At 43.1% G+C, this 18102-nt stretch overlaps 1 protein-coding gene across 3 annotated transcripts in view; it reads left to right on the top strand.

Moving 5' to 3' along the window:
- Positions 1-16735, top strand: part of WSCD1 (WSC domain containing 1) — a 51495-nt gene extending 34760 nt beyond the window's left edge. For all 3 annotated transcript variants that reach the window (XM_019545550.1, XM_019545551.1, XM_019545552.1), the window contains 4 exons: positions 8313-8490; positions 9740-9904; positions 13034-13234; positions 14448-16735. In XM_019545550.1, the coding sequence (XP_019401095.1) occupies positions 8313-8490; positions 9740-9904; positions 13034-13234; positions 14448-14800 (897 nt within the window). In that variant the 3' untranslated portion in view covers positions 14801-16735. The remainder of the gene's footprint in view (positions 1-8312; positions 8491-9739; positions 9905-13033; positions 13235-14447) is intronic.
- Positions 16736-18102: the final 1367 nt, after the last annotated feature.

Here is an 18102-nt window from a genome sequence, read left to right as displayed (position 1 = left end):
CAGTCTGCAAACCTGGCAATGACTGGCTCTGAGATGCTGCTCAAGTGTGTACCAGACTTCCTGTTTCAAAAGTGGACCCTTTCATTCAGATTCAAGATATAGCTAACACATGAATAGGTTACATAATGAAGGGAAAAGGATTCAACTCCCACCAAAGCAGTGGGAATCTTTCCATTGACTTGAGCTGGAAGGTGTCCTACTGAGTACAGCAACAACCAGACGAGATGCTTAACTGGAATAAGTCATCGTGCATCCATCAGCTTCATTTGTATTCCCTTAGCGGTCAAAAACTAATGCAGGGTCAGGGCATCACTGTACTACACACAGCACAATCATTTAAGATAAGCTAGTCCTCTGACCCAAAGTGTTTACAATTTAGAAGAAACTTTTTATTAATATTATTATTATTTCTGAGGATGGATTCATTTCAAAGGTATGTTCCTTGTTCCCTTCCCACTTAGAACAAGTCAGGTTAATAGAAGCCTGATAAATGATGTCTAACTTCTTTGCAAAATGAGCATGCTTATTCTCTAAACAAGACATATCCATCATTTTCACTTGAGAGACTAACTTCTTTCCAAGATTAGTACTGCTTCTGTTCATGAATTTCGCTGTAGCTTTGGGACAGATTCAGCTGTCTCTGGTTTACAGTAAGCTATGCCATAGGACTACTATTAATTCAGAGTCAAATTAATTGGATGTTTTTTAAATAGTGATCTCTCATTGCTTGAGTGGGTTATTCTAAAAGAAAAAGCTCCACAGCATTGAAATGGGATACAGGTATGGAAATGTTGAAGAATATGCTGTAAAAAAGCAGACAACAATGTATCTACCCCACGTTACAGCCTCCTCATAAGCTTTTACTCACACCAATATCACTGAATCTATTGCTGTATGTAAGAGCTAAATCACAGGGGTAACAGGCATTTTTGACCTTTGATCCTACACATATTTGCACAAGCTAGTTGTTGTAGGCACGTGGATAGCCTCAGAGGATTTCAAATATGCAAACATATTTGTTAAAACTAAGCAAACTGAAGGCCGAGTCTGCAGGAGCTGAGCACTAGGGGCACCTACAGACCTGCACCAAGGCTGCTCCAATGCGCTGTTATTATGTCACTTTGGAGTAGACTTGACTAATCAAGTCTGCTGGGGCATGGTCATTACCAACTCCAGCAGACTCCAGCATCATGTGCATCAGCATCCCCATGCCGAAAAGTGGAGGCAGGGGCCCTTTAACAAAAGCTCATTCACCATTTTTCAGCTGATGCATGGATCCTCTGGGCGCTTTAAATTAGAGAAGCTCTTGGAGCCACTCTAATTAAAAGCCTGCCCCCCCCCCCCCGATGTACAAATGCCCCAAGTGTTTGCTTGTGCCAATTTTCACCAAGTTGAATGGCAGAACTTGTTCTTTGCTCCCATTAACTTGAACAGAGCCAAGATTTTATTCCCAACATATCTCAAGAAGTCCCGTTCATTTTAGTAGCATGATACAGATAGAAAGGCCTTATCCATCAAAATCACTTAAATGCATGCCTGACTTCAAACAAGTAATCCCACTGATTTATTTCAGAGTTGATTTGCTGACCTGGAGCTGTAATAAGGCAGTGGAGAATGAAGCCCATTGAACTTCAGTGGGAATACTCTTCTGCTTCAAGTTGTGCATGCGATTAAGTATTTTGCTGGACTGGGCCTATGTTACTGCACAAGATGAGCAAGTGTGGCAGAATGCGGCTGGATTGTATTTGCTGATGAAACCCTGAAAGTCAAAGTTGAATACATTATTTTGCAATCATTTTATTTCCTGCATAAACCTGAACAATCAAGGCTTTATACCTGGCCCTGGCCACCTGTTGTTTCCCAGAACTACTGTCATGTGCACACCAAGTTGCAGCATATTTACTGATAATTTTTAAATCGATAAAGCCAGATTCTTCCCCCTCCCTCCCTTCTCTCTCCCCAACACATGTTTAAGGTAGAAAGAAGATGCATATATATTTAATTTCTATGGAAATAGGTTCTTAGAAATTCCCTACTGGATTGAAAATTGCCCTACATTTTCAGAATCAAGTCATGTTGCTGAAACCTTAATGCTGTAAATAAAGCAACATTATCTGAAATCCTCCAGTCATTTTGCAAATGTACAAAGATTTGACAGTTTAATATACTTGATGAAACAAAGCAGTTCAAACAGTTGAAGGGGAGATCATCTTCCTCTGATTTAAAAATTGCCATCATATTAAATGTCAATGGCATCAAAGGAATGGGGGGAAGGAACTCAGTTACCATCTTTGCTTCTCTTTGCGATTGGCAAATTGTGCAAGGATTTGACACTTAAATGAAAAATGCACTCTGCATGCTAAGCCTAAATTGGTGACTAAAATATACCCTCAGAGAGAGCAAGGCAGCTGACATTTTATATGGTTGGGGAAGCATTTCCTGAACTATGGTAATAGACTGGCTTGACAGGTTTTTCCCCACTTTCTATGGGACAGGCCAGCCAACTCTACAAATCAGGAGCAAGTGAAACCCAGTTCCAGGCTTATTAGGAATATCTTTCACAACAGGCTAAAATCTATGCACAAAAAAAAAAAAAGGGCATTCATGTTAACTTCACACCCAGGTTGAGTGCATGGGCATCTGCAGTCCACATATCCTACCTCCACATCTTAGTGAAGCATCTGCATCTCCTACCTCCACTTCTTAGTGAAGCAGCTACTGAAGGTCACTAAGAGACAAAATGCTTTATCCCCAGCAGCTTCTCTAAGGAAAAGAGTAAAGGTGACGGGGGACGTATTCTCCATCTCATACAGTAGTAGCACCAGTGCTCGCTTAGAACAGGATACTCCGGGTAGGAGCATAGAGCCTTCTATAGCCATTCTGCTTGTTAGTTAATTTATACATATGCATAAAGAAAATGCATAACCTCCCCCTCAACCACAGGCCCTAGCCCAGAAAGGACATTTAATTAAAACAAAACCTGAGAACGCCTTCTCCCTGCATCTTGGTTTGGATCTAAGGTTTGACTAAACAGTTTTTACCCTTCTCTTCCCCATGGTGGGTTTAAAGTCTCTAATAAACACGTATGTTCATTTTCCTAATTCAGCCTGCCTGTCTAGTAGGGGTGTGCAAAGCGGGCCCTATTCGATTCAGATTCGAACCAAATCAGGGACAGTGATTTGATTCGTTGATTCAGATCATTGTCCCCGATTTGATTTGGCCCAATCCGAATCTGAAGATTTGGTGCCGATTCAGAGAATCAGCAATTCGGACATAAATACGGCTTTAAAAGTGTTTTCTACATACCGAGGTACCAGCACAGCTCACGAATGCTGCGATGCTGGGGCGGATGGAGCGTCCCACAGGAGTGCGGGGGGGAGGGGCCCCTGCATGTTCAGCGCAGAACCAGGAAGTAGACTGGAAATTCTTCCGGTTCACTTCCAGGCCTTCCGGGGAGCATACAGGCCCCCCCCCCCAGCTTGGCAATCAGCTGCAGGGGGATCCCAGGTGCTTCCCAAAACCCAGGAGGCACCAGTCACTGAGCTGAGGGGGGCAGCATGCTCCCCAGCAGACCCAGAAGCGGACTGGAAGTGTTTCTGGTCCACTTCTGGGTCTGCTGCCGAGTGTACTGGGGACTCCCCACGCACACTCCTGTGGGACACTCCATGCGTCCCAGCATCACAGCATTCATGAGCCGCCTGCTACCTAGAGGTACGTAGAAAAAACATTTAAAGCTGCATCTATGTCTGAATTGCCGATTCTTTCCAAATCGGTTCGGAGGATTCCGATCCGGTTCGGAGGGATTAAAAGGTTCCTCCGATTCAATCTGGATTCAGAGATTTGGCTACCGAATTGGGCCAAATCAAATCAGGGACCAAAGCTTCGCTCAGCCCTACTGTCTAGTAGGCAAAGCAAGTACAGGCATGCCTTTGATTATCTCATGATTTCTATACCATCTTTGCGGAGGCAAGACCCCAGCATAGAACGGGAAAGACTTCAGGCTATGCCACAAAATATCAACACCCAGCAATGAAGAGAAATCACTTTGGAAGTCTGTGAAGCCAGATCACTACAAAATTGGCCAAAGTGAGAACTGAAGCAGACATCTCAAAGCTTAAACACAGCCTAATTTTTCACTATCCTGAACCTGACGTGGTCATTTACAAGGCCGCAAGGCTGTAGAACAGTACGAAGCTCATAATACAAGCATTTCACACATTGGTACAAATGGTTGCACACGAGGCAAAGCAACAGAGAATCAGGTTTCTTTACTAGGTCTGCCTACAAATGGACCCATCTCAGAGTCAGGTTTTTCTGGTCTGCATTGCTCAGAAAATGGTGATATTTTATTCCAGTTTGAACGTGGGGGAGAGGAGTTTATGAATTTACCAGCTGAAAAACACTGATACGTAGCAAAGTGGGGGGGGGGGAGGAGGACCCTCTCTGTGCAGATAGAAGCAGGACAATTTTGCCCTTGGATCAAATCTGTAAATACTTTTTGACAATCTCATATCACACTCAGTAAGCAAATGTTGGTTGTTTGGGCACAGATGGCGCACACGTTGTATTTGACTCCTTATCAGAGGATGAGCACATGGGGGAGAGCAAGAGATAAACCACTCGGCAGTTTTGTCACGCGCTTCTAGACTCAAGAAGATTTTTAAAGGCCTTTTCTAAAAATGTTAAGATCATGGCAGCTTAGCAAGCCACTGCAACAGAACTGGTGGAATTCAGCCCTGTGTATGCTCCACCAACCCTCTTAGCTTCTTCCAACCACTCTGTTCTTGACATTTAGCTTCTCCCATATGTGCACGCACCTCCCACACCCACACCATAATTCCATGCAAATAGTTAACCATGAATAATTGAGTGTTCAGTTTGTTAACACTTAAGAAAAAACATTATTTCAGGTTGGAAAAATATTCAACGTGAAATACAATTCCTCAATCATCTTTTTTTTTTTTAAATATCTTTTTCAGGTAAGAGAAGAACATTTAAAAATATTTAAGTTGTTTCAAGTAAAATGCAAACACTAAAACATTACATCCCCAAAATGTTTATAAATACTGTGACATTTTCATGTTGGGGGAAGGGGGTTGACATGGACAATTCCAAAAATGGTCAGAAAAAAAATATATGCATCGTTTTAGGGATTACATTGTTATAATCTTTCAGAATGGTGTACTTAGGACATTTAAGCTACCCACAGCTAAGCATCACTGGCTCTGTGCAGTGAAGTGAGTTGGTCTTGTTCCATTTTTGTTTAGCAAGTTAAATGCAATTATCTGAGCAGTGGGAGAGCACAAGGAAAAGTCAACTTTGTTTGATTTTAATTTTTAATCAAATTCAAACTATCATTTTAAATCTAAAATAAGAAAAGGATCCTTTCTGATGATACACAAGATCCAATTCTAATCTCACCCAGGCAAGTGTAAGAAATGGACAATGATCCAGTTTTACAAGCGTTCAGAAACAGAACCGATGATGTGAACTGTTTCTCTTCCCACAGTTACCCTGTGGTAGCTGAAGCTAAGCCGGGACAAATTAGACTTGTTTCGTTTGGGGCTAAACTAAAGTTCAGGTATGCACTAAAACCACAGCATAAGGAGGCCCCATTTCAAGTGAGGTTCCCATATCTAGGCACTAAGCACCATAAAAGCAAACACTGCATGCTTCTGGAAAAAACCAAGAGGTTATTATGGTTAGGATGAGTATACAGGGACAAAGCGCTGCCCTCCGTTATCCTTATTGTATCCCTGTAATACCAGGAATATTGTTGCGCCTGTGGTACTACAGATCCCCACTACTGGTTCTGGAATCCCTGGTGGAGCCCACATGGGCTGTTACTTCAATTCTTTTAAGAACTGTTCAAAAGGCAAAATCAAGAAATGTGCCCAGAATCCTGCACCAAACTGCTTGGTTTTGTATTTAAATGACTACTTATTATGCAGCAGCCTTGGGGACTCCCTCCCAAAAGATATGCAAAACGCCTCTTGGAAAACACTGTTGTTCTCCGACGTGTGAATGAATCAGACTGTGAAATGTTTCTTCTTGGCGGACTTGGATTGTTCCTATAAGTAGCTTTAGCACTTAATCTGGTGACCCCCTGCTTCCCACCCCCCCACCCAATCCTTTTTCCTGAAAATGGAATTCTTGCAGTCCAAGCTTCTTCCACACAAGTTGCATTAATATTAACTGAGCCATGATGCTTTGTATCAGCTGATGAAGTGATATTGTCTTTAAGAATGCCACGGGTGGATGCCTTTCTAAAAGCTGCATGTTGTATTTCAGTATCAAGTTATTGTAATTAGGGTTGTTGACTGCTACAAAGAATGCCCTATTTACTGGAAGAGAAGACAACCCCTCCCCATAATTGGATTCTATGCATGGCAAAATTCATAAAAGGTTATAATTTCTCAGGTACAGAATCTAAATATTGGATGTTTGCCTTGAATTTTTTTCCCCTCCCACAGCTATAACAGGGGAAAATAGATCTGGGGGTCTTTACTTCGTTTCCCCCCAACTTTTTTTCCCCTGGCAGCCCATTCGCCACCTCTTTACTGTCAGACCCTACTCTCCCCAAGCAGGTGGAAGTGAGGAGCAAATCTGACAACACTGTCCTTGAAATTTAACATGGCTGTAGCAATATCCATATGCTACCCATGCACTCAGTTTACCCACAATTGATGCATGTTACTTTTTTTGAAACTGCTGCAAATTCTCATACAGGTACTCCAAAACTATACTTTTGAGCAGCACTTTGGCACCTACATGTATGTAGGAGAAACTGTGCATGATATTGGGCCAAAGCCAAAGGTCTGTGGTTTACTACATAGTTCACTGAGCTGGGTCCCACCAGAGTCAGCAGCATTTCAAGCCATGGTGACTTCACAGCTCAGCACTTCTTAATATGTGTGTGCACTCCAGTTGCCCCCTGTGAAGGATGCATGTGCTAATTAGCCCCCAATCACAACTGGAATTGGGTGTTCTTGTCAAGTCCTGGGATTCTCCAAAAATGTATATGTATGGCGCAGGCCAACTTGGTTCAACTTCACCTCAATGCGGCTGGGGCCCCACTAATCATACAGGCCAAGCTGAGCGAAAGGCCAACAGGGGGATTATGGGTGAACTGTATGCAATTTTGTGGCTCACCATGGATGGTAAAAGAATCAGCAGTGAGGGGGACTGTGCTTAAACGGGCACTACAATGTGGCTTATTCAGATGGGCTGTACTAATCTATCCTTGTGGTCCCTCCCTGCTGCTGGAGCCTAGTAGAGGCATCCGAGTCCTGTGGGCTTGGGCCTGCATGTAGGATGCCTCCCAATGGATTTGGAAGTATCTGAAATCCCAGAATGAGAGTTTGGGATGGAGGATGCTTGCTGGTTATAGCACTGTACATGGCGTTTAGAACGATTGAGTTCTTTCTGCTCAATCTACATGGTTTTTGAAACAATTGTATTCTACTCAATTGGTATGATTTGGAACCGATTTAGCTAATTTGATCTGGAACACGAAATATATTATTAAAAAAAAAAAAAAATTTAGGTTCTCATCAGCATCCTGGCCTTTCAGACGTAGCATTTTTGGCACCAAAAAGGTGTCAGGGCTGGCTCAGGCCCTCCCAATACTGGCCTGGTATTTGCAATACTCCAGACCCAGTGCCAGTTCCATACAGAGGAAACACCTGACCATTTTTTTTAAGGGCCACAAAAAAAAATAAAAAAAATTCCCCATCAGCATGTCTGTCCTATGTGGACCATGTGTTTTAGAGTCATGCACAGCATTGGCTCCATTTAATCAGCATCGTAGTTGATTTCCATTGCTGAGCACATGCTGCTTTTCGCAGAAGCTTTATGTTAGACATTGTATGTAGTGTGATTTCTTTGTATGCGTTATAAGGGAAAAGTATGTCTTCTATTCATTAATTACAAGAGGAAGGAAAACTATGTCTTGTATTTAAGTAAATATGGTAATTTCCTCTACTGCAGAAGTGACTGGGTGGAATTGTAAGGCCTAGGTTCTGTAAAATGTCAGAGCAGAAGACCACAATAGTCCTTTCCGGCCTTAAACGTTATAGCAAACAGAACTGGAAAATGTTTCAGTTGAAAATTTTCAACAAGTGCATGTTTCAGAAAAAAGCTATCACATGATATGGGCTCCAGCTCCAAGCCCACATGAAAAACAATGCGCAATCATTCCTTCTAGTTCCCTTCCAAAGATTTATGTTTGTTCCTACATTAACAGCATGCTCTGAAGATTGTTGCTGTTGTGGCATTTACATAGCTAACCATTTTTTTCTCCCCCCCGATAGGAGTTTCCCCTGGCAGTTGTCAGCGGGCCAGAATGCTACTGCGGTTACCCCACCACACACTTCACACTTCACGACAGCATGGACAGGCTGTTCTGTAGTAGGCTGCAGAATATCAGCAGCACAGTCAAAGTGCCAAGAGAGGAAAATTATTGTCATGTCTACCAGACTCCAGTGCAAGGTAAAAGCTGTAACCAGTCAGTTCCTTATTGGGCGTAGATCCACGAAGTCAATAAAAACTACACTCATTTATATCAAGTGGTCATAGAGGGGGTTAGCTGGCCCTGATGCTCAGAGCAAAAATTTCTGCCTGCTTCTTTCTAAATTATCCTTGCAGTTTCTGTAGCACGTGGTGACCAGTTTTTCCCCTTGGCTAAACTGTTTTGTGGCTTTATCATCAACTGCTGAAAAAAAAGCTTCTGTTTTCTGTCTTAGCAATGGCTTCATTTCAGTGCCAGGAAAAGCAATTCCTGAATGAATGGTTTCAAAATACTTTAAGGTTCTTTGCCCTTTTCTCCCACCTCGTTCTTCCTTGTCGTGTCTGCATAGTTACTGATAACGTTATTCTCCCTTTCTCATTGTGGTTCCAAGGGCTCCAATTTCTCCCAAAACTCCCAGGAGCAGGGCTGGGCAATGACCCTGCAGCTCCACTTACCCCAGTCTACTGGGCCAGAGACTCCACTCACAGCCCAGCAGAGTCCAGATCAGGGATCAGCCCATTAGCTGGCCTCCCTGGAGAAAATCGAACTTTCCTATCAATTTTTGACCAACCCAGGACTTTCATATCAATTTTTTCCAATGATGGACACAGAGACAGCTTCCAAAATCTGGGACTGTCCCCACCAATCCAGGACATATGGTCACCTTACTTACCACCAATTTCAATTTGTAATGGTGCCCAAAACACCACCATTAGGATTCTCAAAGGCACCTATGGAAATTAGGTGCTTAATGCCAACTGGAAATAAATGCAAACTGCATTTTTAACGAACACGGACCCTTTTAAAAATCACATAGAAGAGGCTTAACTGAATTCCAGGAGGTGGCACTCCCTATAAAGCTTTTGATTTACAGGTATAATGGCACCTTCAGGCTTTCAGTGAAGAGCCAGGCTGCCAGGCAAATAGCTGTTAACAAACAATCATGAAGAAGCTTTTACCTCAACTTGCTGGCAAGTACAACAGTTTGCCACAGTTCTTCTAACAAAGCGTTGCTTAACACAAAGCCAATGAAAACCTGTAGTAAGAATAATCTCTTTGGCCTCTTAAGGCTGAATTAATTTTTGGAAGTAGGTGAATCACTGCTGAAGTCAAATTAATATCCTGTGGTATAAACAGAAAAATGAAGCAGCAACCCAGGTAATCAATAGCTCTCAGTAAAATTACTAAGAGGACACTGTGCTAACAATGAAATACATTTTGTGTTTACAGACACCCGATGCACAGACAGGAAGTTCCTGACAACCAAATCCAAAGTGTTTGTTGCTCTGTCGAGTTTTCCTGGGGCTGGGAATACGTGGGCTCGTCATTTAATAGAACATGCCACGGGATTCTACACTGGAAGCTATTACTTTGATGGGACCCTGTATAACAAAGGTATTGTTGTCAGAGAGGCGCAACAACAAACGTCAGTTTTAATATGCAAATCTTACTTCGACCATGTACAAGCATTACATTTCTACCGGGAGAATCGCTGTTCTCCTGGTAGAAATAAGCAGCCAACAAGCATTCACTGAATTTCTCCCAGGGAAAAGTGCCCCTTTCTGGCAGATCTTCCAGGTCTCAACCAGGTCTTGTGAAAGAATTTCTGCTCCCTGACTCTTGCCCCCTACTGGCTTTCCATTGCTGTCCCAGCCACCTAGCTGGGCAGCAGGGGTGGGTACTGCAACACTTGGGGAGTGGGAATTGGGCTGAGGGAGGCTACCCCCGAGCCCAGCTCCTGGTCCCAAGCTTTAGATACCACCGCTGCCATCCAGCTAGGCAGTGGGGCAGGGACTACAAAGCCCAGCGATCAGGAATCAGGCTTGGGGAGGTTGTCCCCAAAGCCAGTTTCTGGGCTTCAAATGCCACCCCTGACACCTCACTGGGCAGTGGAAATGGGGATTTCAGAGCCCCAGGGGCTGGAAACCAGGGCCAGGGATGCTATCCTCACCCCAATTTTCCACCCCACAGGTTTTAAATGCTGTGTGGGCTGCTCAGCTGGGTGGTGCATGCAGTGATTTAAAAGCTGGGAAGCCAGGACCCAGGGTGAGGAAAGCTGTCTCTGGCCCTGCTTCTCTGTGCCTCTGGCTTTAAGTTACCCCATGGACAGCCCATCTGGGCTACACACAAGGTGATTTAAAACCTGGGGGGCTGCCTATTGACACCTTGCCTCCTTTCCAGGCAGGGTAGAGGACTGACTATCCTCTGGAGGGCTGACCTACAGGTAGAAATAGCCCAGGAAGCAGCCCTGTAGTGCCTCCTGGCTGAAGACCTCACCTGTTTAGCTCTCTAGCCAGGGGACTTGAGCACACGTATGCTTCAGCTTTGGAGAAATTCTTGCCAGTAAAAATGAATTCCTGTACGTGGCCTTGTTCTGACACTTTTGTTTGGAATGAATAAGATTGTCATTAGTCATAAACATACTTGATAAAAATTAAATCTCACACAATGTAGCATAAAGGAGAGACTGGTTGAATAGAATACCAAAAGAAAAGAGCCGATTCTTGAGTATTTTCATGAATAAAAGGCTCGCTCTGATTTGTGAAGTCACAAATAGATTCCCAAGTGAGCATACTGTTTCCACCACTGAAGAAGGCAAGGTAGAGATGTACCTTATAGATTAACTGAATCAGAGATGCATGAGCTTCCATGAGTAAGACTTCCCTTTGATTGATGTTAATGATGATGGAAATTACGCCCGTCTTTTTTCATCACTGTTGGCTTTTCCTTGCGCACACACCAGCTTTTTTAGTCCTTTCTTCAGAACTGGCCTATAAAAATACATTTTTAGCAAAACATTTGCTAAATTTTGGGATGAGAATTTAAGGCACCAGAGGATGTACAGTAAGATTTTCTAGAGCTGATTAATGATTTTGGGTATCTGCTAGTAGTAAACATTTTTCTGAGGCTGGGGGGTGGGAGGGCCAGGGAACAGGCTTTCCAAAAGACATCTCTGATTACCCAGAAACAGAGGCACAACAATCACAACTTGCTCTGGAAAAAAAACTTGGCCTTAGGCACTTTAGTCCCATTTAAGTTGTTACTGCCTCCCTTGACACTCTCACAGGTAAGGTACAGAAACAGTTTAGATGTAAGGCAAGTGCTTATCTAGTTGTATCATCATGTTCAAAGAGTAGTCATCAATGCCTCGGTGTATAACTGGGAGGAGGCATCACAGAATTATAGACAAGTAGGGCTGGAAGGACTTCCAGAGGTCATCTAGTCCAACCCCCTGCCTGAGGCAGGATCATCCCTATTGAAACCATCCTATACAAATCTGTTGGCTAACCTATTAGCAAGCCTACAATCAACTGACACAATGGCCAATGTCTTCCTGATGCAAAGGTTGTTAAAAGTCACTCAAGAGATCCAAGGAAGACAGCCACAACCTCTCCCCCACCAACCCCACGAGAGAGAAAGGTAAAAACCTCCCACAATCTGTACCAATCTGACCCCATGGGGTACAACTCTTTCTTGACCACAGATATGGCAATTGACCTGTATCAGAGTGGAGGGACAAGACCCTTTCAGCAGGAACCTCTGCATTTAAGCCCCAGCGGGAGCACTGGCACGTCAGTCAAAATCCCCAGCCCTGGCCGCAGCTAGCACCCAGTGTTTCCAAACAAAGCTTAAAAAAAACAACCCAAAAAAACCAAAAACAAACCAAAAAAAACCCCCAAAAGCCTGACAACAGCAACCAAGCAAAGGCCAGAAATACGAGAAACATTCACAATATACCAGTGGCACAGCTATGCCTAGGTCATCCCAAGTGGGATTCCCCAGGGGTGATGACACCAATATGACTAGAGTAACAGATACTCTGGAACACAGGATTAGGATTCAAAGGGGTCTTGATAAATTGGAGAAATAATCCAACAGTAGTAGGATGAAATTCAAGAACAAATGCACAGCACTGGGGCTTTTTAGCTTAGAGAAGACTGGGAGTGGGGAACTGGATGATAGCTGTCAAATACAAAAAGGGTTGTTATAAAGAGGATGGACAATAATATTTTCTTTGTCCACAGTGGACAGAATTAGTCATATCAGTCTTAAACTAAAGCAAGGGAAATTTTGGTTGGGTATTAGGAATAACCTTCTAACTGCAAGGGTAGTTAGGCACTGGAGCAGATAAACAGAGAGGGGCTGTCAAGTTTTTAAGTGCAAGTTAGATAAATTCACTCCCAGGTTGGGATGCAGGAACTGGACTAGACGACCTCCTGAAGTTCCTTTCAGCCCTATATTTGTATGTTTAGGCATTAATTTTGAGGCAGCAAAAAGGTGGTCCCGATATGGCATAGGCTATTACTGTGGCAGAAAGCGAATCAAATAATAAGATGAACAACTCTCCATCAAAAAAGCCAGGAGCAGAGTCCAAATCTTCCAATCCTCAGTCTGATGCCTTAGGTAAAAAACCTCATTGTCCCTCAGTTTCATCCAGATCTTGCACCATTCTAGATTCTGCTTTATAATGCACAACCCGGCCGTGTTTTAAATCTTGTAACCGCGTGTTTTAAACAAAACCAGGCTTCAAAGGAGAAAAAGATCACTGGAGAAGCAGAAGAACTATCTGTGTGAAGACGCACGAAAGTGGCAAGCGAGAGATTGAAATGTTCGACTCTGCCATTTTGTTGATAAGGAACCCGTACAAATCTCTCATGGCAGAATTCAATCGGAAGTATGCCGGCCACTTGGGATACGCCACAGACCGGAACTGGAAGAGCAAAGGTAACCTCCCACCTGTTGCTAACCAGCGTCTACACTAGGCTTCAAACAAGCTACAAACGCAAGGTACTCCTGGTGAAAGCCTGATCTGAAGTCAGCGAGAGCTGCGTTTTGAATTGGGTCTTAAGCAAAGCTAGGCCTCCACAACCCTCAGGTCTGAATTTTAGCAATCCTTTAGCAGCAAGCTAAATGCCCCGTCACAGGGCTCCCGCAGCACTAAAGCTCTAGTAGCGACCACGGGATTTACATCTTGGCAGAGTGAATTTCTCTTGGCATAGCACCTTTGTGTTCAGCCTATTTCCTCAACGCCTGCGCTGCGCAGACAATTTGCCCTTGCAGTAGTTAACAGCTGTGAACAAATCATTGTAAAGTGTCGAGGATATGATAGAATCCAAGACTTTTCTGGGGGATATTTTAAAGCATGTCACAGGTGTTGCTGTACTACAGGTAAATAAAGACCAGGGTACATGTGAAACCTGTGTTCACTGGCCACATGAAAAGATTTAATGATGCGAGCATGTCATTCCCTGTTTGGTGCATGGCTGACAAACTGGATTATATAACACCTGTGTCCTCACAGAATACACCGGTATGTTCAGACTTTGCCTCCTGTGCATCCCAAGCACTATAAATTAGGGATTGGCAAGCCACACAGACTTTTTGGGGAGGGATCTTTGACATGGCCTCTATTCATCCTAAGTCCATACATCCCCTACAATGAAAAAATTATTCATTTAAAACTAACCAACCACGAAAAGTATGTTACAAAAGGGAAGTCCTTAAATTAAGGTCAAAAGGGCCTTTTTTTTTTACTGCCATTTCAAGCTAACGATGATCCAATTGCTCCCTGAAGTTTGTAGGGACACAAATTAGAGCAGGGGTGGTCAGCCCGCAGCTCTGGGGCCACACGTGGCTCTTCAGAAGTTAATACGAGTCTTCTTGAATCTTTGCCCAAGCACACGGCAACCAGTTCCTGTTCAGTGGGTTTTGCACAAGCACACGGTGACCATTTGGAAGCTGGTCAAGGAGATTTATATCAACTTCTGAAGAGCCACATGTAGCTCCAGAGCCGCTGGTTGGCCACCCCATAATTAGAGCTAATACCACGGGACTATTATTTTCCCCATCTTTGTAATACCAGGAAAAAGTTTGAGAAAATAGTTGTAGTATGACTAAAATCATCTAATTTTCCCCCCATCTTTTCCCCAATGTTTAGAATGGCCAGACTTTGTAAACAGCTACGCATCATGGTGGGCCTCTCACGTCTTAGACTGGTTAAAATACGGAAAACATCTTCTTGTCATTCACTACGAAGACTTAAAACAGAACCTCATCCCCAAGCTGAAAGAAATGGTGGAATTTCTAAATGCGACTGTGACAGAGGACCGGCTGCTGTGTGTTGAAAACAACAGAGATGGGAATTTTAAGCGGTCAGGTGCTAGGCAGAAGGATTTTGAGCCATTCACCCAGGAAATGAAAGATCTTATCGACAGGTACATCCTGACAGTAGATGAAGCCTTGAAAGGAAGAAACTTCACAGGGCTGCCGAGAGAGTATGTTCCAAGATGATATCCCAACAGCACTTAGCTGTGCTTAAAAATTTTTTTTTAAAAAAAAAGACCAGAGCTTTATAGCAGCAAAAGCAAAGATGCTCATGGAGTCTGCTGAGGAATGCAAATTCTCTCCACTCTTGGATGTTCTTCAGGGGCACTAAGTGCTTCAAAAGGCAAGCAATGAAGGATGGAAATTGGGTTATAAACCAAGGCAAAAGCTATTAGTGTCTGCCTGTGTGTCCTTCCTTATATAAATGGCTAAGAATTTAACAGTTGTGCGCTGCTAATTCTGGAAAAGGGTTCCTTCTTCTTATCCTTTCTGCCTACTAGCAATACCTGCCCAAACTAGCTTGAGATTTTGCAGTATTTCAATTTGGGAATTCACATCTATGTAAGAAAAAAAAAAATCCACAAAGACTGATAAATATTTTTACCCTATCATTTAAGAAAATTAGTTGCTTTCTTCTTAGAAAAGGTTTTCCCTCTCCCCTTCTCCTAAATCCTTTTGGTCACCGTCCACTCCACCCTACAACCTCAAAGTAAACTTGTGTTCGTATGATTTGTGTTGGGGAGCAGCGGAAAAAGAAATACGTGTGCAGCAAACTCTTCTCTGGACAGACAAAGCCTTTGTAAGGCTTACTTTAAAAATCCAGGCTTGGGCTGACCCGCCGACTTGTCAAGTTGCAGCGTTGCATGGTGGGCCTGCTTCAAGACTCACTTTGGGCTTGGATCACAGTCTAGGACCAACAGACATGCTGGAGGAGATATTACTGCAATCTAGCGGGGTGTGGGCAGACCCTGTTTCTCTGGTACACATGCCGAAGCCAGTTCTTCACCCTTTAGTGTGTTGCCAAGCTTGAGCAAGACAGGAAAGAAGTCCTACCCGGAGGAAATGGGGATTTGCTGTAACAGGATGAAAAAAGCTCCACGATATCACCCTTTCAATCCAGCCTCCAATCTAAAGACAGACCTCAGGTTTGGCGAGGGCCTTATACATACCCTTAACAAGGTTGGGGAAGTTGCCGGTGAGTCTTATATCCAAGTCCAAAGTTTACTGCCTCCACCGGGTCTCCTCTCCATGGGAGAATCAGGATGGGTCTGGCGAGCCAGTTGGTCTCAAAAGTGAGCCAGGACTTGTACAGTTCTGAAGAGTCAGGAACCTGCTTCGTTACAGGAAGGAGATCCAGAGAGGAACCAAAATTAAGAGATTAAAACCAGCCAAGCGTGAGAATTGGGGAATGGATCACAAATGGCCTTGAGGAGAACAGAGTCCTTTGAACAAGTACAGCTGACAGGGACGGGGTGTGAAGAGGACTGCCTGGCATGCTGACATGCGGTATGCACACTGGTCTCTTAGGCAAAACATTTTTAAGGTAAAAGTCTTGTCTACGTGTCTAAGCTCTATAAACAGAAAGATTAAGCTATTCATTACTTTCCTCAGGAGTCATCTCTAGCATTTTAGTGCTGTCATTTAGCATTAAAGGTGAAGTAACTTTCCTTCTGGGATAGTGGATAGTGTAGTTCCAGTATGTAACAATGGTGGATGTACACTGAAAGGTGGATGGTGCTTTATTTTTTTCCTTAATCCATCATTTCCCTACAGTCATTATGTTCCATTCTTGAACATGTGCAGTCACATGACACCAATTAGCTTCATGCATTTTGATGAGACAGCCTCGCCTGAATGGAGGCATAAAACCATCATCCTCAGTGTTGGCAGGAGCCACATGTGAAGCTCAGAGACATTACATAGCCCTAAGTGCTTTGGGGTTGTGCCTGAAACTGCATTACTCAAGAATGCATTGTTCACATTTAATTAAAAAGAAATCCTCAAAAACCCAAGTGAAAATATTAATTTTAATAAAAAACAATGATGCAGTTTATATGAAGGGAGCTGGACCTCCTTTGAATATGTACCATTTATGCTTTGAAATATAGTAAATCAAGCACACTCCAGCTTGTGTTATACGCAGTTGTCCGTCTGTGTTGTGTATGCAATGGTCTTATTTCGTTCCTACTCTAGAAAATGTCCTTGTATCGTGAAACCAGCATTCAGAATCCCATCTCCCCTAGAAACAAGTAGATGGATGCTTCTTGCTTGAAGAAGAGAGAAAATCTAGTTTGAAACGGGACAAGGGGAGTCCATTCTCCACCTCTTATTCAGTTTTAGATCAGGACCACCCCTGTTGTCAGGAGCCTCTTAAAAACAGGATGCAGATTACTGGTCAAAAATTTTACCCTATCCTTATTTTATGTATGGGGGAAACCATGGCACAGAGAGATTAATAACTTACTCAGAAGTCTTCTACTGATTACTCATTCCAACGGCTCCTCATTATATCCATGACCATATCTAGCTCTTGATAGAGTAACAGCACCGCTGATAAAGAAAGAGCTGCAAATCTGAAGATGACTTGGGTAGGAAGTACAAATTATTCTTTGCTCACAAGCCTGAGACAGTAGAAATAAGTCTCTGTGCAGATCAAATGCCTTGCATAGGCCCAAGTGGTTTTCTTGTAGTTTAGAAACCTTTAACTCCCCACTTCTACCACGAAACAAGCTTTTCAGCTGCAGCGGTGTTTACTGAGAACACACATGCAGCCAGGTAGTACAGAATTAATGCAATTCTGTTTCAAGTTGTGAAAATGATGCTGCAAGGCAGCTCTATAATTAAGACTGTGCCGGTAATGATAGTATAAACCGCATTTTTCGTAACGGTTATAACAACCATTTTTAATTCACATCAGGGCAAAAGCAAGCATAAGAAAAAAGTGATGAACCTAGAAGCAATTGTAAAAATCAGTTGATTATAAGAAACACTGATTATGTACAATTCGACAATGGGGGAGAAGCTTACTTTATGTAGCAAAAATGTTTACATTTCCTAAATAAATAAATTAATAAATTATCCTCTTCATTTCAGCGAAGACAGATAAACAGAGCTATGATCTCCATGGCTCGCGCTTTGAACTAAAGTAGATTGCACAGAGTTCTGCTAATTCAGACTGGTAGTAAGTTATGCTCAGTTTACACTAATATGCACGACTGCGTGTGGTGCAGGACAACAAGGAATCCAGCCCATGAAATCCTGCAAGCTGGGCTCGGTTCTAGTTGCAATCAGGGACAAGGTGCAAGTCTACCCTGCCCGATTTACTCTGGCCATTTTATGCTATTCCAACAGCAGAAAGGAACAATCAGCTGTCTCTGGAAAACTATAAAGCTTGGAGTGTTGTTTGTTTTAGATAACATTTTAGTCCTTATTTTTAGCATTGTCCCCACGACAATCAACACGCCAAAGGAGAACAAATTATGCAATAG

This window comes from Crocodylus porosus, unplaced genomic scaffold (assembly GCF_001723895.1).
Source record: "Crocodylus porosus isolate Cpor-Errol unplaced genomic scaffold, CroPor_comp1, whole genome shotgun sequence".
In the NCBI taxonomy this organism is placed as follows: Eukaryota; Metazoa; Chordata; order Crocodylia; family Crocodylidae; genus Crocodylus; species Crocodylus porosus.
Note: the sequence above shows the minus strand (reverse complement) of the source record. Positions and strands in the feature narration are given on the sequence as shown.